At 42.7% G+C, this 23,739-nt stretch overlaps 1 protein-coding gene across 1 annotated transcript in view; it reads left to right on the top strand.

Moving 5' to 3' along the window:
- Positions 1-23,739, top strand: part of CLIC5 (chloride intracellular channel 5) — an 89,815-nt gene that overhangs the window by 15,849 nt on the left and 50,227 nt on the right. The window contains exons 2-4 of the mRNA XM_061622349.1: positions 8,642-8,751; positions 11,605-11,730; positions 13,540-13,646. Coding sequence (XP_061478333.1) covers positions 8,642-8,751; positions 11,605-11,730; positions 13,540-13,646 — 343 coding nt within the window. The remainder of the gene's footprint in view (positions 1-8,641; positions 8,752-11,604; positions 11,731-13,539; positions 13,647-23,739) is intronic.

Here is a 23,739-nt window from a genome sequence, read left to right as displayed (position 1 = left end):
TAAACTTTTCTTCTCTAACCCACTAACATCAATGAACTGGAATGCCAGATTATATGCTTACTTGATCATAAACAAAGTGTTTGTACTCAGTATTAGCAATAGCTGCAGATTCACCTGGCTTCTAATACTGGCTTCTAATACTGCAAGTAATGTCATGGAATTTCAATAAATAATTCAAGCTCATCTCCAGTTACATTTTCAGAGTTAACTTACAGCACCTGACTGTCATTAATTTTTGTTAGCCAAATATTGTGCTTAACAGTATGGAAATTTGGCGGAGGTTCATCAACGTTTATGAAGATACAACCAGATTATTGATCCAGGGCCAGAGATTTTAAACACTAATTTGAATTCCAGATGTGGATAGATTTCCTTTTTAGATAAACTCACTTTTAATTATGTTGTAATAGGTTTTAGCTGGTTGTTTAATTGATGTTATTAATGTTTTATGTGCCTTTTGTGTTTCTACTTTGTATTTTATTGCTTTTTTACTATATTTTATTATATTGTATTTGCAATATTGCTGTAAACAAACAAACAGTTACTGTGAAATATCTTTTCCAGGAATCTCTCTTACATTTGTGGTTGTACCTTGAAAAATACTAATAATTTTAGTATGATTTCCATTATCTATGAGCTTTTTATCATCTGACAATGATGCTGATTCTCTACATCTCCAATAATAGTGTTGCATGCCACCCCAATCTCTGAGAGGTGAGATTTCCAGGGGTCCCTGCGCTCACCCTGGGTTTGGTTTACTTGGGAAGAAGGTCAGCAGAGACTGTGGTGTCTATATGAAATATGATGTATTTAATTACACACATTCCAACCCGAGGTTAGGATGGAGGGGTTCAAGGCATCATAGAATCATAGAATAGTAGAGTTGGAAGAGGCCTATAAGGCCATCAAGTCCAACCCCCTGCTCAATGCAGGAATCCAAATCAAAGCATTCCTGACAGAGGCTGTCCAGCTGCCTCTTGAATGCCTCCAGTGTCAGAGAGTCCACTACCTCTCTAGGTAATTGGTTCCATTGCTGTATGGCTCTAACAGTTAGGAGGTTTTTCCTGATGTCCAGTCGAAATCTGGCTTCCTGCAACTTGAGCCCATTATTCCGTGTCCTGCACTCTGGGATGATCAAGAAGAGATCCCGGCCCTCCTCTGTGTGACAACCTTTCATGTACTTGTAGAGTGCTATCATATCTCCCCTCAGTCTTCTCCTCTCCAGGCTAAATATCCCCAGTTCTTTCAATCTATCCTCATAGGGCTTGGTTTCCAGTCCCCTGATCATCCTTGCTGCCCTCCTCTGAACCTGTTCCAGTTTGTCTGCATCCTTCTTGAAGTGCGGAGACCAGAACTGGATGCAGTATTCAAGACGAGGCCTAACCAGTGCTCAGTAGAGGGGAACTAATACTTCATGTAATTTCGAAACTATACTTCTGTTACTGCAGCCTAAAATAGCATTTGCCTTTTTTGCAGCCATATCACACTGTTGGCTCATAGTCAGCTTGTGATCAACGACAATTCCAAGATCCTTCTCACATGTCGTATTGCTAAGCCAAGTATCCCCCATCTTATAACTGTGCATTTGGTTTCCTTTTCCTCAGTGTAGAACTTTGTATTTATCCCTGTTGAATTTCATTCTGTTGTTTTCAGCCCAATGCTCCAGCCTATCAAGGTCCCTTTGAATTTAGTTTCTGTCTTCCACAGTATTAGCTATGCCCCCCAATTTTGTATCATCTGCAAATTTGATAAACATGCTCTGTACCTCCTCATCCAAGTCGTTAACAAAAATGTTGAAGAGCACTGGGCCCAGGACCAAGCCCTGTGTTACCCCACTCGTTACTTCTGCCCAGTTTGAGAAGGAACCATTGATAAGCACACTTTGAGTACGATTCTGGAGCCAACTGTGGATCCCCCTGATAGTTGTTCCATCCAGCCCACCTTTAGCTAGTTTGCTAATCAGAATATCATGGGGCACTTTGTCAAAAGCTTTGCTGAAGTCGAGGTATATTATGTCCACAGCATTTTCATAGTCTGCAAGGGAGGTTACCAAGTCAAAAAAATGAGATAAGATTAGTTTGTCAGGATTTGTTCTTCATAAATCTGTGCTGGCTCCTAGTAATCACTGCATTGTTTTCAAGATGCTTACAGTTTGACTGCTTTATAATCTGCTGCAGAGTTTTTCCAGGGATTGATGTTAGGCTGACTGGTCTGTAGTTCCCCGGTTCCTCCTTTTTGCCTTTTTTGAAGATAGGGACAACATTAGCTCTCCTCCAGTCATCCAGCACTTCACCAGTCCTCCATGATTTCGCAAAGATAATAGACAGCGGTTCTGAGAGTTCTTCAGCCAGTTCCTTCAATATTCTAGGATGCAGTTTGTCGGGCCCTGCCGATTTGAACTTGTTACATTCTTGTGTTCTCCTTGATTGGGTGGTCGGTAGTAGACTCCAAGCACCACATTCCTTTTATTACTTGCCCCATTAATTTTAATCCAGATACTCTCGGTGGAACTACCAAGCTCATCTTCCTGGAATTCTGTGCAGGGATCTGCTGTGTGCTGCTTGGGGTGGAGGGGCTGGGGAAAGGCTGACTCTGGGCTGTTGGAGAGGGCAGTGCTTTAAAAATCTTGGCAATAGAAAAATGAAGCGTGAATGCGAGAGGGACATCCGTAAGCTGATGGATGAGATAAACGGCAAAGAGAGAGTGATTTTTGCTCTGGAGAAAGATCTTGGTGTCCAGGCAGGCCATACACAAAAGTTGCTGCTCCAAAAAGAAGCACTGGATGAACAACTTGTTCAAGTCAAAGAGGCAGAACAGTTCCATGGCAGCCCCAAGAAAGAACTTCCTCCTGGTGCAGGAGATGTGACTGAACTTGTGGGAACCCCGGTCTTCTGGGTGGCCCCTCCCTTCATCATAACCTACCTTGTTTATTCCTGGGGGACCGAAGAATTTGAATGTCTGAAAAGGAAGAACCCAGCTGACTGTGGAAATGACGAGTAATTTGATTGATAACAAAGAAAACAGTTGCCAGAGTTATTCTTGCTCTTGCCTTGTGAACATGTATATACAAGTATTTAAAGTAACACTTGCTCAATAATTTGCTTTTAATAATGTTATTTGTTATCTAATTTTGAGAATTGTTATTTAATTTTGAGAATTGTATTATTTTATTGATGTATTATGTTCTATTAATGTATTGTTATGTTCATTTTCTTTTGTAAGCCGCCTTGAGGGCCTTTTGGCCATAAGGCGGGGTATAAATTTAATAAATAAATAAAATAAAATAAATAAATTTTTAACACATAGTGCGACTCCACCTCCCTTTTTATTCCTTCTGTTATTTGTGAATAAGTTATATCCTTCAATTGCTGTATTCCAGTCATGGGAGTCATCCCACCAAGTTTCATTTATACCCATCAAGTCGTAATTGCCCTCCTGTATTAAGAGTTCAAGTTCGTTCTGCTTGTTTCCCATGCCCTGCGCATTAGTATACAGGCATCGAAGACCATGTGAATGATTGCTTGGCTTCCTTACTACATTTTTCTGAGGACTGTCACTGGTCCGTATTACAGCTGATCTCTCTGTTCCCATTACTGTGCACAAGCCTTCATCAGTCATTACCACCAAGTTTACGTCTCCCTCCCCCTTAGGAAACCCTCCTGATGAAGTTCTCCATGCTGTGGCCAAACACATTCTTCCCAGTCCTTGTGAGATGCAATCCATCACTTGCCAGCAATCCATCTTCCAGGAAGCATAGTCCATGGTCCCAGAATCCAAATCTCTCACGTCGGCACCACCTTTGTAGCCATTCATTCACACGGAGTATTTTTCTTTCCCTTTCTATTCCTCTTCTATGTGCTGGAAGGATGGATGGGTCAGCAGTCCAATATCCAGCTTTTCCATCAGGGTTACAGGAGGCATCCTAAAGCCATGGTGCAGAGAGCCAGTCTCTCTCCCTGCCTCCAGTTCCCAGCCTTTCTCAGACACAACTAAAAACACAAACCTCTCCTCGGCCCCAGGAGGGGGGGAGAAGGCTCTCCTGAAGAGTTTCAATGACAAAAGGGTCTCCCTGGCCCATTCACCAGTTGCTGGGCACCTGATAGACCCATTAACCCACCTGGACACTCTCTTAGCTTAACAAAAGAAACTCATCTGACCAGCAGAGTGAGTTTCTCACCCCAAGGCACAGGATTCCAAATCAGAGGCTGGAAGGGGACTCATAGGAATTATCCATCTCAACCCCCCAAACTCACATCAATAGCAATTCAATTTTCAAGCTACCATTTCTTGGATTATTAAGTTCTCCATGTTAGTATGATGATTGGTCTTGTATTAATACATAATCACAGTGTGCAAATAACTGCAGAGATCTGCAGAACTTTTTAAAAACCAGCATATGTGCACCATAAGCTACAGAAAGACTTGTCACAGTGCTGCTGATAATAGCATGCCTGTAACATAGCCATGAAGCTCGCTGGGTGACCTTGGGCCAGTCACTGCCTCTCAGCCTCATGAAAACCCTATTCATAGGGTCGCCATAAGTCAGAATCGACTTGAAGGCAGTACATTTACATTTGTTAAAATTCTCTTTTCCTTAATGGACAATAGAACTTACCCCGTGCTGTGATATTAGCACATTGAGCACTTTCCCCCACACCTCTTCATAACATTGGGTACCTCTAGTTGAAAGTTTTTCTGAAGATGTGGGAGGTGGTGCCTGGTAGTGTTTTCCTATCTCATAGCATAATAGACTGCAGGTGATCATCAGGCTGGCACCTGACACAACACATGACTCACTACACCCTTGGCAGACATATGTTTGTTTGCCTGAGAAAGGAAGAAGCTGCCATCCTCACTATATCTGGGCACTAGTTGGCAATGTTACTATTATTTCATTGTTGAACTATTTTGACTGAAGCGTCAATGATCCTCTGTCTTGAATGAATTGTTGGATTTACAGTACAGTCCTATGCACAAGTTACACTAGCACGACAAAGACAAAATTATTTCTGAATTGATGATGATGTTGTTGCTTGCTATAGAAAGAGTCTTTAAGCAACTTGCAAAAATGTAAGAGTGCAAAGAATAACATAAAATGAGAAAAAGGAACAATATTTTACAAAAAAAAGCTATAAAGTAATCCATAAAACAGACTCGGGGCTTATCCACATGGGAGTATAACTTAATGCTAAAGATGCTGTTTTTACCTCTGTTTTCTGTTTGCACCGTCCACAGTAAGGGCTCAATGCCAGCTGCAAACACGGTGTTTTCTAGTCACACTTGAGGGGAAACATTAAACACGCAGTTTCCTAAAGACCATGCCCTCTAATTTAACATTTCCACTCTCTTTGGTTACCTGGCAACTGAGCATGCTCAGTTTGTTCTACCAGTAAGTTTCTTTTAAAAACAACAATTGGGAAGTGCAATTATTTGTATTTTCACTGGTACAATACAGCTGAAATACAAATCTTTGTTTGAGCAGTGTTATGCTTTTGTGCACAAGTTAGGGGGGAAAGAAATATGAGGCACCGTCTGCAGCAACATAAAAAAGGCTTGCAGAATGGGGGATAGCAGCCATAAGTTGCTCTTCAGCCCACCAGAAATGAAATAAAAGAAGGGAGGAGGAGGCAGTGGGCATGAAGAGGGGAACAATTGACACACCCATGGAGCAAAGCATCTGCAAGTCCTAGAGATATGGAGTGAAGATGTTTTTGCCTTCCCTTTTCAGATTATCAGAGGATTGGGTTACTACAGATTTACAGGGGGGAAACTGTATGATAGCTTCAGTTTGCCAGTAACATAATATATACCATGCAAATTAAAAGGGGTGTGAGTAGCACCAGACACACAGTAAAACCCTGTGTAGAGGAGCCCCCAGTAAAACCATAGCAAAACCTGGACAGCAAAAACATTATAATTCATCAATTGTTTGGGAGAAGAGTTTAACTGGCACCAAAAAGATATTAATGATGATGCAGGCAGAGCTCACTGGGGAGAGCATTCCACAGGCGGGGAGCCACAATTGTAAAAGACCTTTCCCTTCTTGCTACTACCCTCCAAGCCTCCCTCAGAGGGGTCGTGGGGAGGGCCTCAGATGAAGGTCTGGGTAGGTTCATATTGGGAACCTGAAAGATATTGAGGTCCTGAGCCAAAAGAGAAGGCGGAAATGGTGGTTGGACAATCAGCAACTGGGACAAGTTAACTATAAATATCTGGGTGTGATGTTTAAACCTCTGGAGCTTAGTCTACCCATTTAAAAGCTGTCACCCTAACAGCTAATATAATGGCCTGAGCTATTCTCCATTATGCAACTGGACCCGGGGATAGGCTAATGGTGCCCCTCCTTGAGCTTTATAGGACTACAGTAGGACCCTGCTTCTTGGCACCCTGCTTCTCGGCGCTCTGTTAATACAGCGCCAGTGAGGCGATCAGCTGGAGGGGGGCTGGAGCTTCCCACACTCCAGCTGATCACGCTGGAGGAGGGGAAGATCAGCTGTAGCGTGCTACAGCTGATCTTCTCGGGGGCGTCCAGACTCGCGCACTCCAGCTGATCGCGCCAGAGGAGGGGAAGATCAGCTGTATCTTCTCTTCTGGCACGATCAGACTCCCGCTCGAGCTGATCGTACCCGGTTTTCGCTTTCTGGCCGGGGTCTGGAACCTAACTTGACGTATGAGTGATACCGCAACTGGATGCTCTTGTCCCAGTTGTTGTATGGGCACATTCAGATATTGCAGCCCTAGAGTCAGAACAACATAAATTCCTGACAATAGCCCTAGGTGCCCCCAGATCTATGCCTAAGGGCTGTTGTACATAGAGAGGCAGCTTGTTACTTAGTAAAAACTTTAGCCCTGAAAGCAACAATTTATTACTGGCTTAAGATAATTTTTCAACAGGCCCCCTCCTTTTTCTTAATGAAATATGAGGAAATAGGATCAGAATCAAAGGCTACTAAAATTGGTTGGACTATTTCTGACTTGGGCTTCTCAGTGGGCTCTCTGCAGGGAGCTTTAGTGGTGCTCATTTGGAAGTCACAAGGTGCTTAACCAATGTTGACTTCCAGGCTATTTCCACACTAATGTCTAATTGCTGCTCTAACACCCTGTAAAAAATGTTATCGCCTCCCCAGAGAAACTGCTGTCATATTTGCCCTTTATTTGCCCTTATGGTCTTAAGGGGCTTTTAACTAAATGTTGGCTCAATATTCTGCAGCTGATGGAGGTTAAGGGATGTTATAAAGGACAGTGCAGGATGAGCAGATATTGCCCTGCTGGATGTGAAAAGGTAGAGGACTTGGCTCCCTTTCTTTTAGAATGTCCATTATATTCAGATTTAAGAACTCGGTACCTTGATCTTATTGCTGATTTTAGGGATAATACTCTTTTAAATAAAATTGTGTTCTTATTGGCAGGAACAGATTTCGATGTGACTTACTGGGCTGCTAAATATGTTAAATTAGCCTTAGAGAGGAGAAAAATTCTTATTCCCCCAGGTAACAATATTTGTACCTAGAGCCATTTTAATTAATCTATTAAATTAGATAATTAACTTTGGAGTATTTTAGTACGTTTATATAACTGCCTGATTTTATTATTTGAATTATTGCTTCTAATACAAATTAGAAATCTTTGTTTTCTTTTGATGTACAAGCAAAAAGCCTGGTTGGTTATCATGCAGTAAACTCAACTGAACTGAATCCCTGGCAAATGCAGGCAGGGCTGGGAGGGACTCCCTGTTAGGACTCTGGAAAGTTGCTGCCAGCCAGTGTGGACTGTACACTGGAACTAGATGGATCAATAGGTCTGACTCAGTATAAGGCAGCTTCCTATGTTCCTATGCACAGGTAGCCAGTGGAGGTGTGCCTTTGACTGCATTGCTTGATTTCAAACCACGCAGGCAAAGGAAGACAGGCCACCTGATATCATGTCAGGTGAATGACAGGTGGGAGGTCAAAGTCAGCTCATGGAGGTGGGGGAGGTAAGGACCCCATATAAAAACTGAGGCAGCCATGTTTTTCCTGTACAATTCTGTCTGAGAGTGACAGAACATCATCAAGTCCCATTGCTCTCAGGAGGTTTTCTCTACTATAGAGAAAGAATTCAGCAACAAGGAGCCGCGGGCTAATACTAAAGGCTGTCCCAGATTGGAACGGGACGGAAGGAGAAAAACAGAGAGAAGTGGTAGCAAATCAGAGACAGTTGTGTCATGATATTTGACTGAAGAGAGACAGATAATGTAGCATGTAAAGGAAGAGATGGTGCTGGAAGTTGTCCCGAGAAATTGGGGACCTTTTTTCCTAAGGCTCCCAGCTACTTGTGGGGGGGACCTCCATTCCAATTCCAGTGAGGGAGTGAAGAGATAAGTCTCCTGTCCCTGTGTGTCCCCGTAAGAATTCTCTTCCCCCCCGTGCCTGTAATGACTTAAAGAAAAAGAAGACATGAAACTGCTTTGTCTAGTTTAGCCCTGAGAAACAAAAAGTGTGGGAACAAAATGGAGGTAAGCTGCTAACAGGTGGATGAAGGCAGCAGCTTAGAAGAATTTGACAAGGACTTGGGTGGACTCAAATTGGAATCACAATGCTTCCCTGTGATGGCAAAAACTCATATCCAGATCATTCTCTTGTACACTTTTTATTTCCTCTAGGCTGGTGTAGACGGAGAAAGCATTGGGAATTGTCCTTTCTCACAGCGTCTCTTCATGATACTTTGGCTCAAAGGGGTTGTGTTCAATGTTACCACAGTTGACCTGAAGAGGTAAAGAGTTTTGAATAAAAATATTATACAGCCACAATAGTGGCTGTATACTATAGTCAGCATGGATTTTTTGCATTCCGCAATGTTAAATTGAAAATACCCCCGTGCCATTCTGATCCTTCCCATAAGCTCATTTCAAAATAAAACCCTACAAGACGTATAGTCCTGAACTCAGAAATGCTTGCTTAACAACCCTTTAAATTTTCATGGTGATACACAAAACAGTCAGAGAGAATTGAGAGTTCAAAGTGTAAAACGAGAGAAAAAACCCAGACCCCTTTAGGACTTGTTTCTGTCAGAGTTCTCATAATTTGTTGAAATTAATTAAAAATTGGCCATGTTCACAGAGTACCTGTATTCCTATTACTGACCTTGCCCCATACTCTAAACTTCATCTTTTGCAGTTTAAAAGTTAAAAAAAATGCCTGGCTGATTTTTAATTAATTTAAGAAATCTAGCATTGAACTCAATGATAAGGCCGAGCATGCTCAGTAAGAACCAACTGTGAGTGTTCTAAAAGCCAGACTCACAGCTGTTGGGCATGCCGAATCAGGGGGCCACACCCATGCCAGACCTTGATTTCACTTGAGACAGTCATGGCTTCCCCCAAAGAATCCTGGGAAGTGTAGTTTGTGAAGGGTGCTGAGAGGAGACACCTATTCCCCTGACAGAGCTCCAGGGGCCAGAGTGGTTTAACAGTCAACCACTCCAATTGAAGCTTTGTGAGGGGAACAGGGCATTCAGGGGTGGTGAACCTTTGGCACTCCAGATGTTGCTGAGCCACAACTCCCATCACCCCTGCCCATGGGCCATGCTTGCTGGAGATGATGGGAATTGTAGTTCAACAACATCTGGACTGCCAAAGGTTTTCCACTCCTGTGGAAACTCTCAGCACCCTTCACTAACTACACTTCTCAGGATTCTTTCGGAGAAACCATGATGGTCTAAAGTGAAAGAAAGGTCTGGTGTGGATGTGGCCAGGGACAGCTTTGGCTTAAATTTGGTTGAGAGGTTACATGAGCCTGCTGTAGAATAAAAAGGTGGGGGAAACCCTGAAAAAGAATGATACTGTTCACAATGTTTTCCTTTTGGAAAGGAAAGGGGCTTTCCCTCTGCCCAGTGCCCACCCATCCAATCTCCTCCCCTCGTTCTCCCCTTCCTGCCCTCCCCTCCCCTTCTCCTCCCTCCTATCACCTCCCTGTTGCCCCTTTCCTCCCCCTTCCTTCACCCCCTTCTCCTCCCCATCCCCTTCCAATCCTCTCCTTCCCCATCTCCTCCTTTCTCTCTCCTCCCCCTCCTCCCTCCCCCATGGTCTGTTTTACATATCTTAAGCATGGCAGCATGGAAGTAAATCCCATTGAACTCAGTAAGCATGCAAATGATCAAACCTGCCCGCCCCTCCTCCTCCCTCCCATCACCTACCTTTTGCCCCTTCCCTCCCCCTTCCTTCCCTCCCCCTCCCCTTCCAATCCCCTCCTTACCCCTCCCCTTCCAATCCCCTCCCCCCCAATTTGACAAATTTGTACACTATCTCAAAGAGGAGGTCAGGTCTCCTCCTCCCCTGGTACATTCACTATAGCTGCCCAATTTCCCTGTTTTTTAAAGTTTGATAGAAATATTTGTTGGCTATAGGCACATTCTTAAACCACAAGGTTTTTTGCCTATTAGTGAATTTGATAAGACATAATGGTGTTCATAATTGTGATCTCTGTTGGCATTATCATTCTTCTAATTAATTAATTAATTAATTAGTGAGATTCACTAAATGGTCTCAGGCCAGCATGAATACGTGAACAATCACACATACACACAACATAAAATAACCATCTATAGTAAATTGGACCATAACTGACTGGCATACTGTTGCCCTCTTCCAAAGTTCTGGGTGTCTTCACTTTCCAGCAATCAAGAGCACACCTCAGAGGGGAGGGCATTCCAGAGATGGGGGGTCACCACAGAGAAAGCCTCCTCATGTACTGTTGCCCCTCAAACTTCATGTGGCAGTGAGTTCACTAGCAGGGCAGTCTCTGTTGATCCTAATGCATGAGCCAGCCCATATGGGAGGTGGCATTCCTTCAGACAGTTGGCTTCCAAACTGTTTAGAGCTTTGTATGTTAACATCAGCACCCTGAATTGGACTTGGAACATATTGGCAACCAGTATAATTATTTCAGGACCAGTGTTATTGAATTGGCCGAGCCAGTTAACATTCTGGCCACAGTATTCTGTACCAGTTGCAACTTTCAAACTGTCTTCAAGGGCAGCCCCATATAGAACACATTACATTAGCCTAATTTGGAGGTTACCATAGCATGGATTACTGTGACAAGGCTTTTTCTGACCAGGAATGGCCGTAGCTGGTGAACTAGCTGGAGCTGGAAACAGGCACTTCTTGCTACTGAAGCAACTGGAGTTTCATGTGTTTGAAAAGGATCAAGGAGTAAGCTATGCACCTGCTCTTTCAAGGAGAGTGGAAGCCCATCTAGATCAGGACATCTGTCCAATGGCCTGGCCCCTTTCTTGTCTCACCTGATTCAGATGGAACAGAGAAATTAAGTTGGGTGTCATCCATATACTGATGACTCCTTGTTCCAAAACATCCGATAACTTTTCCCAACAGCTTCATGTTTCTTCATATCACTTTCTTTGAATTTTCTGTTGTGAATCTTAATTTTTCTCATACAGACAGTTTATTATACTGTACTGGGTTCTTTAAGTGCATACCATATGTAGTTATCAAAAAGTAAGGGGGAAAGCAAATGGACTAACTTTCTAAGTAATACAAAAGCAATGGTGCTCCTATATCAGTAATGACATATATGATTAATGATATCTTTCTTTTTGTTTTTGCAGAAAGCCAGCTGATTTACATAATCTAGCTCCTGGGAGCCACCCACCATTCCTGACTTTTAACGGGGAAGTCAAGACGGATGTCAACAAAATTGAAGAATTTTTGGAAGAGAACCTTTCACCTCCAAAGTAAAAAATTTAAGTTTTTTTGGAAGATTATTTTATGATACATTTACTAGGCAAAACTGACAAAAGTAAAGGGCAAATTGATGCCTGCTCTGTGTTATAATTAGTCCACCTGCCTCATAGGTAGTCAGAAATCATAATTTTGTTTACCTCTCTTCTCTTCTCTGTGTTAATCTGAGCATGGGCTGATGGCTAGGGACTCTCAGCTGTGGGACCTGTTTTCATTAATCCTCAGCTCAAGCAGATCTCATTTCAAATTAATTCCCATGCAGGTGACATATTACTAGATTGTATAATCCAATACACTGCATGATGGTGTCCCCACCCAACCCCATCCCCCAAAGTATAACTTTTTAAATGGGGCACATAAAACCTTAAACTAAATCCTGGTACATGTACATATTATTGGCATGATTCTGGGTTGAAGGACTTTTCTTTCTTTCCACACAGCATGACAGGGGAAAATGCTATGGCTTCACCTTCTACAATGGGCTTGCCCAACATATTGTCCACTAAACTGAACCCAGCTTGCCAGCACTGTATTGCAGTTTGCCAAGTGCTTGACACCCTCTTCCTTCCAGAGTTTTTTCAGCTAGGGCTGATCCAAAGGTTCAGATGTTCTGATGGGGTGGCAAAAACTTTCCAGGTGGGGGAAGACAGATGTTTGGGGGCATGTGTCAGGTCAGGGGGAGAGTTTTCAGCTTGGGGGTGGTTACAATTTGATGAGGGGGCTGCATAGTCTTTCCTCCCCCTTTAAAAAAAAACTTTAAATGGTGGCAAACTGTTTTGCTCCACAGCTGGCTGCCAGTCACGTTAAAAATCCTGTACAGTGTGTCTGGGAACCATGCTATATCAATATACCCAGCACCAAACTTCACAGATTTTTAAAGTGGCTGGTAGCTGGTTACTGAGCACAGCAGCTTGCCTGTGTGTGTCTGTGTGAAAACTAAACCACAATCTGGCCAGCTTGTCAGATTTCCAAGTACCCCATGAAGATCACACAAGTTCTCCCTCAATATTGCTGAAGAATGAAGGACCTGTTGATGGTGGGAGATAGTCCTAGTAGATAGCACAGCCCTAGTTTTGAGGCTAGGAAGCTGCCTTTCGCTTCATAGGTCATGGGTTGTACAGGACTGTTTTATAGCCATCACATTTGTTTATTGCTAGAGAAAGACCTTGAGCTTTGGCTGAGCTTTCGAGATCCTGATCCTTGAGCCACAGAAAACTTTCAAAGAATTATAATGCACTTTTCAGCAGGAAGTATTGATTTTTGTTGCATTTCAGCTGTATATAACTGCTTTTTATCAAGTGCCTCTGTAAGAGTGCACATACTTGGAACCCCATTTGGCCTTCTTTGTTGTTATGCTGAAAGTGCTATTATATATTGGAATGGTTTTCTCCAAAGGGAGCTAAGCACGTGGCTACCATTCACATCGTGAAGGGAAGTAGCTTACTGCCATACGCCTCTGCATCTTTTGAAAACATATGACTCTTTCTGATTTAAGGTTGCTGTTTCTTGCTTCCTGGCACATTAAGCCCCAGTGCAATTAACCTTGTCATAAAGCCATCATTACATAACTTTTAAAATTCTTGGCTTCCCGTGGCAGCAATGATATTCAGCTAGGGTCCTGTGAGGCTGACGTGCTGAGACAAAAGACAGTTTTAAAGGCAGTACTTGATCTACAAGAATTTTCGCTTTGTGTTACAAACAGCACTTGAAGCGAACACCGTATGTCTTTTTGTGGTGTGTGTGTGTGTGCTTTTAATTTTCCACTGGATCTCCTTTTTAAAAACTCTCTTCTCATTTTGCAGATATCCCAGGTTAGCTGCCAAGCACCGTGAATCAAATGCTGCAGGCATAGATATTTTCTCCAAATTCTCTGCTTTTATCAAAAACACAAAGCAGCTGGACAACACCAGTAAGTTTGGTTGTGATGAGGACCACTTTCGCTGCATTCTCATGCTTAAACAAACAGAAATATAGAGGCCACCAAGAGGTGTTTTTCTTACTTCATTTGGTAAAGGCACCAGCTCCATCTACAGATATCTCATCCCAGTGTTTCCCATAGAAAATCCGTATGTGCATCTAGAAACACTCTTGTACATATGCCTTGGAAGCCTGAATGAGCCAGGTCCCCAGACATGTGTATGTTGTGCATGCATGAACTGTGTTTGCAGTGTAGAAGAAGATAGATTTATTACGGTCAAAGACCAGCATAAAATACACAAGATTCTGTGCTGCAGCTATTACACACCAAAGAGCACGGTTAACCCAACAACCAACATAGACCTGAGAATTGGGTCACAATTTAGAGTCTGCTTTATCATGGAAAATGTGTTTGCAGTGTAGAGCATGCAGGTGCCCTGAGAAGCTGAATCTAGTATTGTATGTCCCAGGCCTAATTGTTACAACTAATCTTCTGATGATGCTAAAATCTATGTTCTATGCCTCATTGGCATTGTTTGCAAGAAACACATTCCAGACCTAGGGCTCATCCAGACGACTGTAAAATGTGTGTTGTGTTTTCATTATTTTTCGGTCGTCCATATGACGCCGCACGCTTTTGTGCATTTTTGCGCGGTTAAATCCGCTCCTGCAATACTGCAAATCATGCGATTTGCTTTTTTAAACTGGGAATCATCCACTGTACCTTCAGGCGCTCGGATGCAATACTGCGGACTTTACAGCTGTGGGCATTTGATGGGCGGTTCTTGGACGGTTCCCCATATCCCTGCCCTCATTCTCAGCCAATCATGTATTTCCACTGTTGCGCATGTGCATGAATGTCTGGGGAAAGCCCGGGAGAAAGGAACCTTATCTCAAAAAGGATATTATAGAGTTGGAAAAGGTTCAGAAGAGGGCAACCAGAATGATCAAGGGGATGGAGTGACTCCCTTACGAGGAAAGGTTGCAGCATTTGGGGCTTTTTAGTTTAGAGAAAAGGCGGGTCAGAGGAGACATGATAGAAGTGTATAAAATTATGCATGGCATTGAGAAAGTGGATAGAGAAAACTTCTCCCTCTCTCATAATACTAGAACTCGTGGACATTCAAAGAAGCTGAATGTTGGAAGATTCAGGACAGACAAAAGGAAGTACTTCTTTACTCAGTGCATAGTTAAACTATGGAATTTGCTCCCACAAGATGCAGTAATGGCCACCAGCTTGGATGGCTTTAAAAGAAGATTAGACAAATTCATGAAGGACAGGGCTATCAATGGCTACTAGCCATGATGGCTGTGCTGTGCCACCCTAGTCAGAGGCAGCATGCTTCTGAAAACCAGTTGCCGGAAGCCTCAGGAGGGGAGAGTGTTCTTGCATTCAGGTCCTGCTTGCGGGCTTCCCCCAGGCACCTGGTTGGCCACTGTGAGAACAGGATGCTGGACTAGATGGACCACTGGCCTGATCCAGCAGGCTCTTCTTATGTTCTTATGTTCTTAACCTATCAGAGCAATGGTGTGGTGTTGGGGTCCCCCCTGCAACTTCTACTGCACAGATGCAAAAAAGTGCATTTGCGCAGAAGCAGCAACAGCGGTTAATTTTTAGCCAGCCTGCAAACTGGGCAGCAGCTCAGGGTGAGATCTGCAATTGTGGTTGTTTGTAAACTTTTTCAAGGGAGAAAATATTTATCTTTGCCTAACCTCCACCTCCCACCTCTCACCCCCCCACATCAAATGCCCTTCTTGAAGGTATTGGTCTTTGCTTCCAGGCATCCAGAGTTGAGGGAGAGGGGGGGAGAAGAGAAACAGAGGCTTTCCTCTTGGATTACAGACACTCAGGCAACCTTAGTCAATTTCGCTTTCCTGCCTGCAAGGCTACTTTCTTTGAGTCTTGTCAATTTCAACCACAGCCTGCAGGTTCTCCCCAGCTGAGCTGAAAAGCATAGTCACTTTTGGGAAATATTGCATATACAAGCAAAAAACCCACAGGAATTATTGGCATATAAGTGGTTTGCTAGAGCGTCTCAGCCACCTGCAGCCATAGAGACTGGTGGTCTACCTTCCTAGACATGACACATTGTTACTTGCTGTTCTGGAGAAATAAGTGGAATTGCAATCATGTGTATCTCCAGAAACGTTAAAGGTAGAAAAGCATACAGTCGGTTTTGCGAAATATCACAAATACAAACAAACAAAAATACAGGAATTATAGGCATATAAGTGGTTTGCATGTTTCTTTTATCAGAGGGAACACCGCAAAGCCTGTGCTGGTCACTTCAGCGCAGATTGACACAGCAGCACGCGGGGCTGTTTGCCCGCATTCCCTGCCCGAGCCAAGAGCGGCTACCCGTGGGGGGGCTGTTTGCTTCCCTCAGGGGCAGCATTCCTGCCGCCGAGCTGCATAACGGTCTGGGGCTTAGGGCATACATTACCAGTTTGGATCCCAGAAGCACAATGGAGGATTTGGCAATGAGAAATTCAATCCTTTATTTTCTCAAAGAAATTTTTTTGCCTTAGACAACAGTACTGCTACAGGCAAACAGGTTGAGTGGGATCCAATTCTACTATGAGGCTAATCAGCTATAACATCTGGCTTCATTTCCAAGAGAAGATGAAGAAAAGAGATGAGTACCAAAGGCAAACAGAACCCTCAGTGGTCATACCACAAGCTCTTTATTTTTCACTAGACAAAATAAACAGACTAAGACTTTAGTGCATGAAAACCCATTTACTTCAACAACAGATGCTAGGCCTTCAGGGCCACACCAGTCTCCTCTTGTTTCTCCCCTTTCTGTCACCCACAATTCATTAATAAATATAGAATTTTCCCATGGCAGGTTTGGAAATCAAAAGGCTTATATAAGATAAGGGACTTTCATAAAGATGGCAGAATGCTGACCGAAGATGAAACACACTTCATTTTGAACGAGGTCCCCTTAGGGTGGTTTCAATGAAGACAATTAACTGCATCTTTTCTGAATGAAGAAATAAAAACACAAGCAATTAGAAAATTAACAGTCTACAAATCTCTGGTAGTCAACACAGCATCTGGAACGGTGGGTCAAATTTCAGCCACATACTTGATTTTAATAGACAAGGAGGTGGGTAATCTTTCAGGGCTAAAAAAAAAATGTGAGGAAAATTTTAGTTGTACAATAGAAGATCAGGACTGGATACAATTGTGGAATAGGCCAGCCTTGGATGCCCCGGTAACTCAAGTCAAAGAACAGAAACTCAACCTGGCTTACCCGTGGTATTCTGCTCCGATCCTACAATCTAGAATAATGGCACCACCACCACCATCAATTGTTGGGGGGGGGTGCCAAATGAATGGCACGTATGAAGGAACATGTAGTGGTTATGTCCAAGAGTGACAGACTTTTGGACAAACATCTTTACCCAAATTAGAAATATTGTCAAGTCGCACTTGGACATGACCCCTCAGTTGGCTTTGTTAAATTTATATGATGGCAACTATAGAGATTTGAAATGCAAGGAAATGATTAGGAATCTATTAACAGCAGCATGTCTTACTATGGCCAGGTTTTGGAGAGATCTTAATGACACCACAACTGAATACGGGTACAAAAAAATTGGGCAGTTGGCGATAGCTGAAAAAAATAACATAGAGGAATGGTACGATTTTATTTGTTTTGTTAATTATAAAACTAACAATGTGAACCCACCAATACAATATATTAAGATACAGACAGCTTGAAATAAACAGACCTAACCCCCCATGATGTATAGAAAACATTGTATATTAGGTGAGATGGTATATCTACTTCAATATGAACCCACCCGTACACTACATTCAAGATCAAAGTCCCTCCTCCGGGTGCCTACTCCAAGGGAAGCTCCCTTGGCAACAAGGGAGAGGGCCTTCTCAGTGGTGGCCCCCAAATTATGGAATGATCTCTCTGACGAGGTGCGCCTGGTGCCAACACTGTTATCTTTTCAGCACCTGGTCAAGACTTTCCTCTTCTCCCAGGCATTTTAGCATGTGTTTTAAATTGTTTTTATATTGTTTTAAATTTTAAAATTGTGTTTTAAATTGTTTTTAAAATATGTGTTTTAAATTGTATATTTGTTTTAATGTTTTTGATTGCTGTAAACTGCCTAGAGAGCTTCGGCTGTGGGGCGGTATACAAGTGCAATAAATAAATAAATAAATAAATAATATAGTTTACTATTTGAATTATACAATAGCCCAGCTTCACGATATGTCACATTACAAATGATTCATTAACTCACAGTTAAAGGTTCCGTGACCTAATTGAATACTTACCTATGAGGCTTCCTATGTTTTAGTGCATTAGTTTTTTGGATTTTGTTTTCATGTTGAGATATGGAACTGAGGGGGACTGGATTTTGGGGTTTGTGCATTAAATATGATTATAAGTTCAATTATTACCTGCATGCAATATATGCCATGGGTCTCTGTTGGCTCTGCTCTCTGTCTCCTCTAGTTTCCTTGTAATATCATATGTTTCTTCTCTGGAAAACAGAAGAATGTTAATAATAAATGGAATAGAAGACAACAATATTTGTTACTGAATACTTTCCTGAATCATTGAGGGATGCTAGATAGAAAGAGACAAAAATAATATCTGTGTTCCTCTCACAGACTCTCTTGTAACTTGTTTGTTTGGTTTTTGAGCTTCTCTTCTTCCTTCTCCCCAGACCACATCCCACCCTTTGTCCTCCATGCCATCCTGAGCACTCAATCAGAGAGATCGCTATATATGCTAGAAGTAAATAAACCTTAATTTTTCTTTCTCACCTTTACCTGTGGTCTAAACAGACTGATTTGTTGCAACTGCTATGCCACTCTGCTGACTTCCAATAGGATATTGGCCCAGACAGCAAAAAACAACTTTAATAGGTGCAGAAAATATTTTTGTGTGAATCTGCAGTGGCTTCACAAGCTGGTGGCATTAACATGCACAGCCTAGTGACAAAAACTAGAACCAGATAACTTTCATACAGTGCTTTATCAACTAGAGACTGTTTTGGATCAAGAAAGATTCTTGGAGACAATAATACAATGACAGCCGGCGGGAACAGATGCTGCTGTTGTTATACGCCTTCAAGTTGATTACATGAAAAAAGTTTTTTTAAAAAAAATACTGATTCTCCTTGTACAGCACACCACATGCCAGTGGCACTCTCACATTTACTCTGAAATAAGACAGGACAAAACACAGGCTACTCCAAAACAAGTACTTAGAAAGAAAAAAAAGGTAGAAGAGAGTATGAAAGGGAAGAATACTCCAGTGGTTGTGATCTGCAGGGTGTGTGCCATTTTGTTTTCTTGCCTGAGAACAACATGGCGTACACGTGCAACAAGTGCAAGCTCGTGGCACTGTTGGAAGAAAAAGTGAGAGGCCTGGAACAGTGGGTGGCCACACTGAGAACTACAAGAGAAGATGAAGAGTTCTTAGAACGTTGGAACAACAGCAGCAACGAGAAGTGAAGGTGGAAGAACAACAGCATGTGGTAGCAGAAGAGGAGACTGCTTTGGAGAGGAACAACGAAGTGGAGGAAACTCCATGGGAAAGGGTGACAGATAGGAGCAGAAGAGCTAGAAGACACCCTTTACCAGTGGAGCTATGGAACCACTTTCAACCACTCGAGGATGAGACTGGAGGACAACCTGTGGTGGAAGAATAACAGGAGACCCCATGAGACGAGCAAGAGGCTGAAGCTCAATCAAGCAGGGACAATGAAACCACACCCCACAACAAGATGAGAAGAGTACTAGTAGTGGGAGACTCGCTACTGCGAGGGATTGAAACCCAAGTATGCCGAGAAGATCCGTGGATTCACCAGGTATGCTGTCTACCAGGGGGATGGAATAGAGATGTGACGGGAGGGTTGCCATCACTCATCAAGCCCACTGACAGGTATCCCTTTCTCCACATCCATGTAAGAACAAATGATACTGCCAAACGGAGCTATGAAGAGATCACATCAGACTTTGAAGCCCTACGAAGGAAACTGGCGCCCAGATAGGTTTTTTCATCCATCCTTCCAGTACATAGAAGAGGAGTAGAAAGGGAAAGAAAGATACTCCATGTGAATGAATGGCTATAAAGGTGGTGCCAATGTGAGAGATTTGGATTCTGGGACCACGGGCTTTGCTTCCTGGAAGATGGACTGCTCGCAAGTGATGGGTTATATCTCACAAGGACTGGGAAGAATGTGTTTGGCCACAGCATGGAGAACTTCATCAGGAGGGCTTTAAACTGAATCCTAAGGGGGAGGGAGACGTAAACTTGGTGGTAACGACTGATGAAGGCTTGTGCACAGTAACAGGAACAGAGAGATCTGCTCTAATAGGGCCCTGTAACAGTCCTAAGAAAAAAATGTAGTAAAGAAACCAAGCCATAAATCACATGGTCTTCGATGTCTGTATACTTATGCACAGAGCATGGGAAATAAGCAGGACGAACTTGAACTCTTAATACAGGGGGGTAATTACGACTTGATAGGTACAACTGAAACTTGGTAAGATGACTCCCATGATTGGAATACAGCAATTGAAGGATATAACATGTTCAAAAAGAACAGAAGGAATAACAAGGGAGGTAGAGTCGCACTATATGTTAAAAATATATATCCCTGCACAGAAATACAGGCAGATGAGCTTGGTAGCTCCACCGAGAGTATCTGGAATAAAATTAATGGGGCACATAATAAAAGGAATGTGGTGCTTGGAGTCTACTACCGACCACCCAATCAAGGAGAAGATTAGAATGTAACTTTTGAAAAGCAAATTGCCAATGTTTCAAGGAGGCATGATGTAGTAGTAATGGGGGACTTCAATTATCCAAATATCTGTTGGGAGACAAATTCTGCCAAACACAGCCCCTCCAAGAAATTTCTGACTTGTGTTGGAGATAAATTTCTCCTACAGAAAGTGGAGGAAGCAGCCAGAGGATCAGCTATCCTGGACTTGATTCTAACCAATAGAGATGATTTGGTGGATGAAGTGGCAGTTATGGGAACTCTGGGGGAAAGTGACCACACCATACTTGAATTCTTGATTTTAACAGAAGTGAAAGCTGAGAGTAGCCATACGCACACCCCGGACTTCAGGAAAGCTGATTTTAATAAACTCAGAACAATTGTAAGTATGGTTCCATAGAAAGCCACCCTAATGAGAAAAGGAGTCCAAGATGGGTGCGAGTTTCTTAAAAAGGAAGTTCTAAAAGCGCAATGGCAAGCAATTCCAACAAGGAAAAAAGGGGGGAAACAGCAGGAGAAGCCAATGTGGCTTCACAAAAAGCTTAGAGATGACCTGGGGGGAGGGGGAAGATCACATACAGGAAGTGGAAAGAAGGCCAGGCCACAAAGGAATAGTACAGGCAGGTATCATGGAATTGCAGGGATGGTGTCAGGAAGGCTAAAGCTGAGAATGAACTGAGGTTAGTGAGAGATGCTAAAAGCAACAAAAAAGCTTTCTTCAGGTACATCCATAGTAAAAGACAGAAAAGAAATGGTGGCACAGCTACTCAATGAGGATGGCAAAATGATAACAGATGAGAAAAAAAAGACATAAGTGCTCAATTCCTACTTTGGCTCAGTCTTCTCCCAAAAAAGGGTCTATGACCCTCCCGGGAAACATGAAGTAGAAGGGGCAGGATTGGAGCTTGAGACTGATAGACAAATGGTCAAGGAATACCTAATCACTTTGAATGAGTTCAACTCGGCAGGGCCCAATAAACTGCATCCTAAGGTGTTGGACTATGACCAGGGAGACCAGGGTTTGAATCCCCACATAGCCATGAAGCTCACTGGATGACCTTGGGCCAGTCACTGCCTCTCAGCCTCATGAAAACCCTATTCCTAGGCAGATCTTGGAAGTAACTAGTTACAAGTAACGAATTACTTGTAATTCATTACTTTTTAAAGTAACGAGTGGGCAATTCCTTTACATTTTGATTGTAATAGAACTAGGAGTAATTTTACTACTTTTGTGGAGTAATTGTAACGTTTCCAGAATTACTTTTGGGCATTACTTCTGCTCCTCTGATTTGTGGATGAAAATCATGTGCCTCAAACTGGGCTTCTGTACAGCATCGCTCTTCCCTCATGCTCTGTGGGTGGGTAGGAGGCAACGAGGGAGGAGGCGGAGAGTGAGATGGGGTGTAGTGGAGAAAACAATTATTTAAAAAAACGGATAGTGGTGGTGAAGAATGGAGTGGAGGGAAAAAGGATCCGGAGGTCAAGAACATGGATAAAGGAGGGGAAGGAGGCAGCAGCAGAATGGAGATAAAGAACTGTGGAGGTGAAAGATGACAACATGTTTTGGCACACAAAGTGGCCTCCACCACCCTCTCTGGCTATTGTGCTGCATTTGCAGTATTTTAACTTCTTTGCATCTCAGGGGAAAATGTTTGCTTGAGTGAGTGTCCCTTAGTTGGTGGCAGAGCAGGGTCTGGAAGGTGGTTAAGTGAGAGAGATTATGCTGGCTGGCTGAGTGGGGGGGTTGCACTTGGTTTGACGTGCAAAGATCTGAGTAGTGGCCTCAGCCTCCCTCCCCACCACCCTTACCAGCGGAGTGACCACCACTGCTATATTATGAATAAAAATAATAATTGTACTACCTCAACAAAGATGGTGGCAGAGGCTTCAGCCCCTTAGGGAAACCTTGGCTGCCATCTTGATTGATGGCAAACCTGCGCGTGCTGCAAAAAACAACGGAAAGGTAGGTGAAGTGTGGAGATAGCGGGGGGATGGCGGTTGGCGCAGAAGCTCCTGTCTTGCGGTCCGCAGATGCTTAAGTTCCTCGGATCGTGGAGGGGGAGCAGAGGGGCCCAGGGCAGTCTGGTACCCAAGGGCCCCGGCATGCCTGGGGCCAGCCCTGCTCACTCACCTTGTTGCCTAGCAGGGCCTCTGTTCAGCAATTCAGAAAAGGCTAAAAAGTATTTTTTAAAAAAAACACATATCCTTCTTCAAAATGACTGGTAGGAATCTCCCCGCCAAAGATCACCCTACTTCATTTCCTCCCTAGTACACACACACACACACACATGTACTAAATACACACCGAGAGATTTTTAGATATATAATATATATTTTAATGCAGTAACATTTTACCTCCTTAGGACCAATAGGAATGGAACAGCTGCTCTGTCTAATGCTAGCACAGCTTGTCAGGTGTCTAATTTACTGCATTTTTATTTTATTTTTTTAAAAAGAGATGCCAGCTCTCAAGTCTCCATCAAATTCCAGCCTTTATCACAGAAGGCTGTGTTTCCCCTCTCCCTGATCTGGTATGTGAGAATCAGTGTACTAAAGTCACTTCTCACATTTTCAGACACCTTTCTCTTTAGATAAGATTATTTGACTGAACTGACAATACTGAAATCTTTATTTCTATCTGTACTACAAGTTGTAGTGGTGTGTTCATTTCACAATTCCTAATTGTTGGTACAGATGACCTCTTGGTCACAATATTGCTTTTAAATGGTGCTTTTTGTTTTGTGCTGGAGTTTTATACTGTTGCATTGACTTGTTTTATGTTTGTTTCTATTTTGGATTTTATTATGTTTTTCTGTATTTTTATTGATTTTGTTATGTCTATAAGCTGCCCTGAGCTCTGTTTTTAACCATGGAAGGGCAAGATATGAATCCTCTTAATAAATAAATATTCCATAGTGTTGGAAACTAGAGTTTAGGCAGTTAAGGCTGAAAATGTAAGGGTTTTTTTTTTTTAAGTTTCACACATCCCCAGTTTTTGATGGTAATTACTAGGCACAAAAACAAAACAACTGAACAATGAACTATTAATATGCTTAATTTGCATAACTAGCAAATAATTTGCATAATATACAAATTTGCCTGCCTGGATTTGTGAAACTGGAATATGGCAACCCTACACATTGAAAAAACTGTGGTAAAGAATTTAGCGCATTTCCAGATATGGATTTGGATATCAGTAGAAAATGACATCAGTAATTTTCCAGCATTTTGTGCCTGGCTGTACCTCTGGACTACCATTTTGTGAGTGGTGGGCCTCAGCAGCTTTCAGCTATCTCAAGAGGGCCTTGGGGGTAGAAAGTTTG

The sequence above is a fragment of the Rhineura floridana genome, chromosome 4, assembly GCF_030035675.1.
Source record: "Rhineura floridana isolate rRhiFlo1 chromosome 4, rRhiFlo1.hap2, whole genome shotgun sequence".
NCBI classification, from domain to species: Eukaryota; Metazoa; Chordata; class Lepidosauria; order Squamata; family Rhineuridae; genus Rhineura; species Rhineura floridana.
The sequence above is the reverse complement of the archived record's forward strand: the minus strand, read 5'-3'. Positions and strand labels throughout refer to the sequence as shown.